Source organism: Montipora foliosa, chromosome 9, assembly GCF_036669935.1.
Source record: "Montipora foliosa isolate CH-2021 chromosome 9, ASM3666993v2, whole genome shotgun sequence".
Classification (NCBI taxonomy): domain Eukaryota; kingdom Metazoa; phylum Cnidaria; class Anthozoa; order Scleractinia; family Acroporidae; genus Montipora; species Montipora foliosa.
This window is the reverse complement of record NC_090877.1, coordinates 965,632-973,131: the sequence shown is the minus strand read 5'-3', so window position 1 is coordinate 973,131 and position 7,500 is coordinate 965,632. Positions and strand designations below refer to the sequence as shown.

The 7,500-nt window shown below is 38.0% G+C and overlaps 2 protein-coding genes across 2 annotated transcripts in view; one reads left to right on the top strand and one right to left on the bottom strand.

Moving 5' to 3' along the window:
- Window positions 1–7,500, bottom strand: part of LOC137969840 (Golgi apparatus membrane protein TVP23 homolog B-like) — a 74,139-nt gene that overhangs the window by 27,245 nt on the left and 39,394 nt on the right. The gene's annotated exons all lie outside the window — the stretch shown is intronic.
- The window catches only part of LOC137969839 (guanylate-binding protein 6-like), a 30,115-nt gene that overhangs the window by 21,816 nt on the left and 799 nt on the right, over window positions 1–7,500 (top strand). The window contains 5 exon segments of the mRNA XM_068816219.1: window positions 2,511–2,806; window positions 3,325–3,579; window positions 4,018–4,140; window positions 6,217–6,264; window positions 7,292–7,500. The exon segment at window positions 7,292–7,500 is cut by the window's right edge and continues 799 nt beyond it. Coding sequence (XP_068672320.1) covers window positions 2,511–2,806; window positions 3,325–3,579; window positions 4,018–4,140; window positions 6,217–6,264; window positions 7,292–7,500 — 931 coding nt within the window.

Here is a 7,500-nt window from a genome sequence, read left to right as displayed (position 1 = left end):
TGTTAAAACCCAAATTGCTTGAGCGTAAGTACATCTATCATCAGCAAGCGTTGTAACGAACTTTTCATTTGGCTATTTTATCTGAGGAGTGCTGCACTTGTTGTGCGGTACGAAACTAGTTAGTAATAAAATGCCAAGTCATCCCTTTTGTTGATCACATCACCTGGATCATATTATATATATATATATATATATATTTAGTAAAATCCAACTAGTGGTCTATTATCAATGCTGCGTTCTGATTGGTTGAGCTACTAGAAGGCTATTTGTTATAGCCCACTAGTAGCGAAAAGCGCCGGCTTTGAAAACCAAAACAACGATTAAAGTCTAGCTTTAACTAGCGAAAGATGTTTTGTCTCGGTTTTTTTGTTGACCAACTAGTTGGATTTTACTAAAACAATTATTCCTCTCGCCCTCATGGCCTCTGAGTCAATAGCCCATTCGGCCTTCGGCCTCATGGGCTATTGACTCAGAGCCCATTCGGGCTCGAGGAATAATTGTTAAATATATATATATATATAGAAGAGTGGACTACTTTTTCATTGCAGATCTACAAGCTTGTTTCGTAGGAGCATGGCGCTCCCACCCTTCAGGATCTTATAATTCTATTTACATAAACGCGGTATTTATGCGATCATTTTTTCACACTTGCTTTCACATTGTTTAGTTCTTGATTACAGGTTATTTAGTAAAAACTTACTTGCATGCCGGCAGCTGCTTTTGTTAAGTGTGGCGAGCTCCGGGTGGGGACTGAGCACTATGTAGGGCTTACGGACACGGACTTTAAGGAGAGGTTCGCCAACCACAAGCGATCTTTTAGGACAGAGAAATACAGTAATCAAACTGAGCTAAGCAAATATGTATGGCGCTTAAAGAAAGCAAAAACAGAGTATAAGATCACTTAGAAAATTCTAGGCAGAGCGCGTGCGTATTGTAACACTACCTAAAAGATGTAACTTATGCACACTTGCGAAATATTACATAATTTGCCACCCGGAGCTCGCCACACTTAACAAAAGGTCAGAGTTAGTAAGCAGCTGCCGGCATGCAAGTAAAACTCCGCTTATGACTCCGCCGCTTATGATCCAGTGAAAACTATATTGTCGGAGTCGGAAGCAGAAGCGGAAGAACCAACCAATCACAATGCTTGGAATCGACGTTTGTGATTGGTTTATTCTTCTGCTTCTGCTTCCGACTCCGACAATGCAGTTTCCAAAGGATCATAAGCGACCGAGTCATAAGCGAAATCGGTGTTCTGCTTCCGACTCCTACAGTTTGATTTTCACTGGATCGCATCACTCTACGCTTCTGATTACGACTCCGACTCCGACTCCCTAAGATGGTACTGTCACAAAAAAAAAATCCTATTATTTATGTTTTCGGAGTTATTGTTTTTGTTTCTTTGCATGTAGATATTTAATCGTTTCTTTTCATTATCTTAAATTAGTTAGGAGTATTGTCAATTATTTGTAGTCTTAATTCGTCGTATCTTTTTTAAAAAAAAGAATGTCACTAGTATATTAGTAGCTTTTGTTTTAGGAATGCGTGTGTAGTATTGTAAATTTCAATGTAGTCCAACTAACTATTATTATTCTCATCACCATGTATTTCATATCTTGTTGAGTAATTAGTATTTATTGTACATTTTATAGTTAGCGCTTTCTAGAATTTTCTTTGTAATTATAATTGTGTAGGAGTATTTTAATAGAGGTCAGGTTGTTTGTGGGTGTGGTTGTTTGTTATCATCTTTGAAGAAAGAAAAGAACTGAAAAGTTTCAATTGAAAGGTTGTAGGCAAAGACGCTCAAGCAACTGTCAAGAGCCATTGGCAGGAGCCAATGCGACCCGCAGTTTCAGCCATTTTGAAGTGTTCGTTCGTTTCATCGATTTAGAACAAAAGAGAGACCGCTCGCAATCTACCTCGTTACTCAAGTTACCCAGAACACCTCACGAACTCCGTGAACAATACCGATAGTACCGTGCGCGCCATGTTAAGCACTACAGATACCACTTTGCGAGGTCGATTGAGCATATCGAGATTGCTTTCCCCTACACAATATCTACCAATTTACATATTAATTTACATATTTTCCCTTTTTACGCTGGGACTTCTAGGTTGCCTCCTCGGGTTTTGGCCTCTGGGCCAAACCCTGCGGGGGCAATAAATGTTGAAATCGTATTTTTTTATGTAGGATTTCCTTATGCAACTTGTAAACAAGTTGCAGGCACTTAAGAATTGATACGATTCGAAAGATCAGATGGTGCTCAACAAAACCACAGCCTATATCAAATTCAGTCTGGTCATGATGATAAATGTGCTCAGGAGTACTTGCTCCATAACAAGTACCGGCTGCATATATATAAAACAGGGGGCTCGTATAGGAATATTTATTTACTGGAAACGAACCACTTTAGGTAAATGACTAGAACTCCAAGGTGATTTGAAAATGCGCCCCAGTTAGAATGTTTTTTCAATAACTGGTCCTAAATAATTTCCCATGTTATATATAGGTCTCGCTGCTTTGGTTTCCTTGTACGTTGAAGCCATCAACACTCCTGGTGCTATTCCAAATGTGCAGGCAGCATGGGAGACATTTGTTGAAACCAAGTTTTTTGACGCCAAACGTATCTCCCAGGAGACGTACGATGGCCTCATGACAACACTACTGTCAGACAAAATGCCTTGTGACAATGATGAGATACGTAAAAATCATAACGTTGCATTAGAGGAGTGCCAGGGACAGTTTATGGCGAAAACTACTGGGATGTCTACCAACACAACTGAGAGGCATTTGAGACATCTTAAGGTGGGGCAGGGCAGTTGTAATTAAATTTTTCATCAATTTGACAACCTTGAAAAAATGGGGAAAAAACGAGAGAATTCATGGCTACTGTCTCAATGATAAGCTGCGATCCGAACCATTTTATTAGGTATGCCTTGATAACGGTATTGGCTTGAACTGTTGGCAGTTTACAACACAGTGGCCTGATGCTATTTATATAGGGTTGCTCATGATACTTGACGAAGCCGTGGCGTAAAGTAAAACATCATAGCACACAAAAAGGGTGGAGAAACAATGTGTATGAGAAAAACTGCACGACTTAATACAGGTAGAAGCCAACATAAGTTATAACCGGCTATGAAACCATCTGGAACAAAAATACATGATTCCTCCCAGATAGCATTTTAGTTTTCTATATGTTCGTACTCAATTAATATTTTGTCCCCTTGTAACTGAAATTTGGTTCGCAAAAGTAAACGGACCGTGTTTAATCCTATCCACAAGACTACTGATTGAAGTAATAATTCAGTTTATTTTATCAGGTATCATTAAATGAAAAGTTGAATGAATGGCAAGCTACAAATGCGCAGAGGACACAAGAATATTGCAACGATCTCCTTCTTCAACTGAAACAAACGCATCTGGATCCAGTTCTTCAGGGTTTGCAGGGAAGCGACGGAACTGAGTTAACCTTTGATGACATAATGGGAGTGTATGATCTAATTAAATCCGACTTCGATTCGAAAGCAGTAGGAGCAAAAGATGCAATCGCTGCGACCTTCTTTGACTTTCACGAGGTAAGCTGTACAGAGAATCCTCCCTTCCTTCCTTCCTTATTTATTTATTTCAAGGCGAAAATCTTTGCAAAGTTTCTTTTAAAAGGTGAAAGCACCTGTCTCCAATTACGCCTATTAAATGTTGCTAAAATTCCGACGAATAAGCACAAAATGTTAATCAACCGATTTATACCTATCGTGTCTCTTTACTCATCGGAAAAATTTATTCTTTGCATACAAGCTGGAGTTTATGAGCATGCCCAAGGAGTGATTATCCTTATAATCAGCAAATATCCAATGGATGTCACGGCAAAACCGTATGCCATATAATTCAATTTTTTCAAACAACCAAATAACTGAAGATGAGAATGATCATCGCAGTTATGAACACTTGTCTACTTAATTATGGATGAATTTCATATATTCACAGTTAACCAAATAACTCTCGCCACATTATAGGAACTAAGACGAGAAACGCAACATTGCCTTGATATTCTGAGGAAAATGAAGAACTATGACGACAAAGCAGCAAGAGAGATAAAAAGGAAGGCTTATCAAGAACAAGAGAGGAGGCGGCTTGAGGTCAGTCAAAGTATCCCCTATTTACTCGGGCCCGAAGAGGACCGAGTTATGAATCATGTTAGATTTCAGTCATGTTAGATTTCAGATTTTTTTTCCTTTGCAACAAACTGTACAATGGTAATGACGTAACGGTGTTATGATTGGCCAATGAACAATAGGAGGCACGTGGCGGTGTTTTCACTTTTCTGGGTTAAAGCAAAGCACGGAGTCCAAGATGCAAACATTTACATCAGGCCCTAGCTGTTTTAAAGTTATGTAAATTTATCATGTAAGCCAAATACAAACTTTTCGAATGATCTTCTCGTTTTGTTTACACGAGGACTGCGCCATTTCTGATAGGCATGCAAAAAGAAGGAAATTAAATAAACTCCATCTACTTTAATAGAGGTTTTTCTCGGCTTCTCAAGCGTGTAATGACTAACGAGTGAATTTTTCGGTCATGTTGAGTGGACGGTTACAAGTTAGATAGCCAGCAGTTTGCAGTTTTATGCAAATTTGTGATCTGAAAGCAAAATACAGTAAACAGTCACTAGCCATTTGTTTGTGGCGAACTAGGTAACGAATTTAAAATTTGTCGTTTGTTTACAAGAGGACTGCGCCATTTCGATTAGTGATTACCTCAATGATGCCGTGTGTATTTGAACAATTAGCCACTTTCTAAACGAGTAAGAGCCTGGGAACGAACCCAAACTTCATTGAAAATCAATGAAATTGAACTAAATCGATTCTCATATAAAAGGGTATCTCAAAATAAGCAATTTTAGCAAGTTTGAACATGTTTGGTTGAAAAGCCGCCAAATAACATGCATTTAAAACTTTAAAAAATTCGCATACAAATGTCTCTATTTCGGAAAGTCCGTCCTTCCAAACCATACAAATTAAGTCTCTAATTTTGACAATTTTCAAGAGCTTTTTTTTCCGCTCGAATTCAACTGAACAGCGTCAAAGTTGGTGAGATGACCATTTTTTAGATGCTCTTTCATGCACTGGAAACAATTTTTTCCAATCAATAAATTTTAAAACCTCATTCCCAGGCCCTTACTCGTTTAGAAAGTGGCCAATAGCTGCATTTGTGAAGCGGTTCGCGAAATTTATGTGGAAAATTTTCGCTCAGACGTGACTCGCAAGAAACAAAGTGACGCTACTGGCAACTTACCACAGATCTATTTGAGTTTGGTAATACTTAGATCACTCACGTTGTAAACTCTCAAAACACTGTAAAAGTGTTTGCGTTGTAAAAGTGGCGCTTTGCTCGTACGTAAACAAAATGACCTTGTGCGAACCCAAAAGCAAACCATTTTTGATTTTGACTTGAGTAATCCAAAATACACCACTGCACGAAAGTTCGACCGTCTTGGAAAGATGTTTTCAAAGCTCTCCTTCGTTTCTGTTTATTTTTTTTCTGCAAAAGATTCTTCCATAAGTCATTTCGGAGGTTGCTATTTTAACTATTCTGAGCGTGCATGGTGTAGCGGTCATTGTTACCACCTATGATGTAGATAATCCAGGTTCGACTCGTGATTGTGGCATCTTCCCGGCAGATTTTCTTCCCTTTTTCTGCTTTTTTTTACAAGCTTTCTTATCGTTATCAATGGTGGAGCTGTAAAGCAGTTTTGCAATTCTAAAGGGGTATACCTACGTTGATAGGGTTCTATGATATTTATTATAAACGAACGGACTCGAACATCATGATTCATGCGTCTTATGTATAAAGACAGGACGGCCTTCTCTCTTTTCTTTTGTGTAGCGCTAAATTAGGGATACACTACTTTGTTTTTCAGGCCCGAGTTTTAGGCTAATTGTAGCCTCTTGGCATGTGTTATTTAACCTTATGTGTACAGTGGGGGAAGACTTGTAAACACTACTATGTATAATAACTAGGAATGGTTATAAGCCCCAGATAACAAACGAATAATTGAAAGGATAATAAAAGAAATGAATGTTAAAGGAAACTACGCAGTCTATTTCGTTACAATTTTAAGCAAAATCACTCGATGAAACTGTATATAAAAAATGGACATAACAAACTATCCGTGCCATCAAAATGGAAGCTGACTTATTATATCTTTATTTTAGGAACAACAGTCACGTTTGCAACAAGAAAACAGAGAAAATGCAGAGGAGGTAACATAAATTGATACGCGTGCCCTTTCTTTTATCTTTAATCTCTTATCATTATTTATACACGGTAAAAATTCATCAGGTACAATAAATTACAATAAAATGTCTAAGATCCTAAAACTAAAATACTAAAATGTTCCACTATAGACCTGATTTCCATGAATGCCCTGTGTTTAAAAAGTATGATAGAGAAGGCGTTTAAATTGATTTAATGAAGCAGACTCCCTAATGTTACAGGGTAAGCTGTTCCAAAGAGTTGCACCACTGTAACTAAAACTATTTTTCATGTGGTTAGTTCTCGGAAAGGGAACAACAAGTTTGTTAACCGAGTCTCTCAGAGCATGATTTGATTCATTTCGTGTTACAAATTGAGAAGTGAGGCACAAATGGCTTGACTCGCTCTATGGCTCCGATTGCGGAAGCGATCTTTTTACACAGTTTATCAATGTGGGAATGCCACGTTAGATTTTCATCGATATAAAGTGATTTCACAGAGGAAACTTGTTCCATCGGAACGTTATAAAAGGAGAGTTTGAGTGTATCAGATAGAGTATTTAACCTTTGCCTGGAGCCGATCAACATAAATTCAGTTTTTGTAGTGTTTTCACAGCCGCATCTCAAAGACTACCATGACTATCCAAGTGTAAGAAGGACTTGTATGCTCTCTAAGACAATAAGAATAATTTTTAGGCCATTATTTTGACAGAGAACGTAGAAACAGTCTTTTAATTGACTCAGAATATGGCCCAAGAAATCCAAATTGTTGACATATGTTACAGATGTATATGCTAGATATGTACCTATGGCTTTTATGACATTAAAGATGCTGTCTGAGATAGAAAATACCAAAAAGGGAGGAAAATGCCTTTAGTTACACTTATCGCTGGTTCCAATTTTATGTAGTTTGCTTATTTAATTCAAAATGTATAAAACTTCTAACATATTTGTCGAGGAAGCTCGATAGGGGAAATGTGCTGATTTGTTTTCATAGTTAACACTTACGCTTACGTAATGTACATAATTTATACAGATGAAAATGCTGATAGACAGAGTAGTGGAAGAGAGAGCGGAACTCCGGCAGCAAATGCAGAGTGAGCTAGATGAACATCGAGTTCAAATGCAAAATATGATGGCAGCCAACATGAGACAAGCCGAACTGGAAAGAGAAGCGTTTATGAGAGAAAACAAGGCCTTGGAAGAACGTTTCCTTGAAGTGCAACGATCTAATGAAGAAAACAT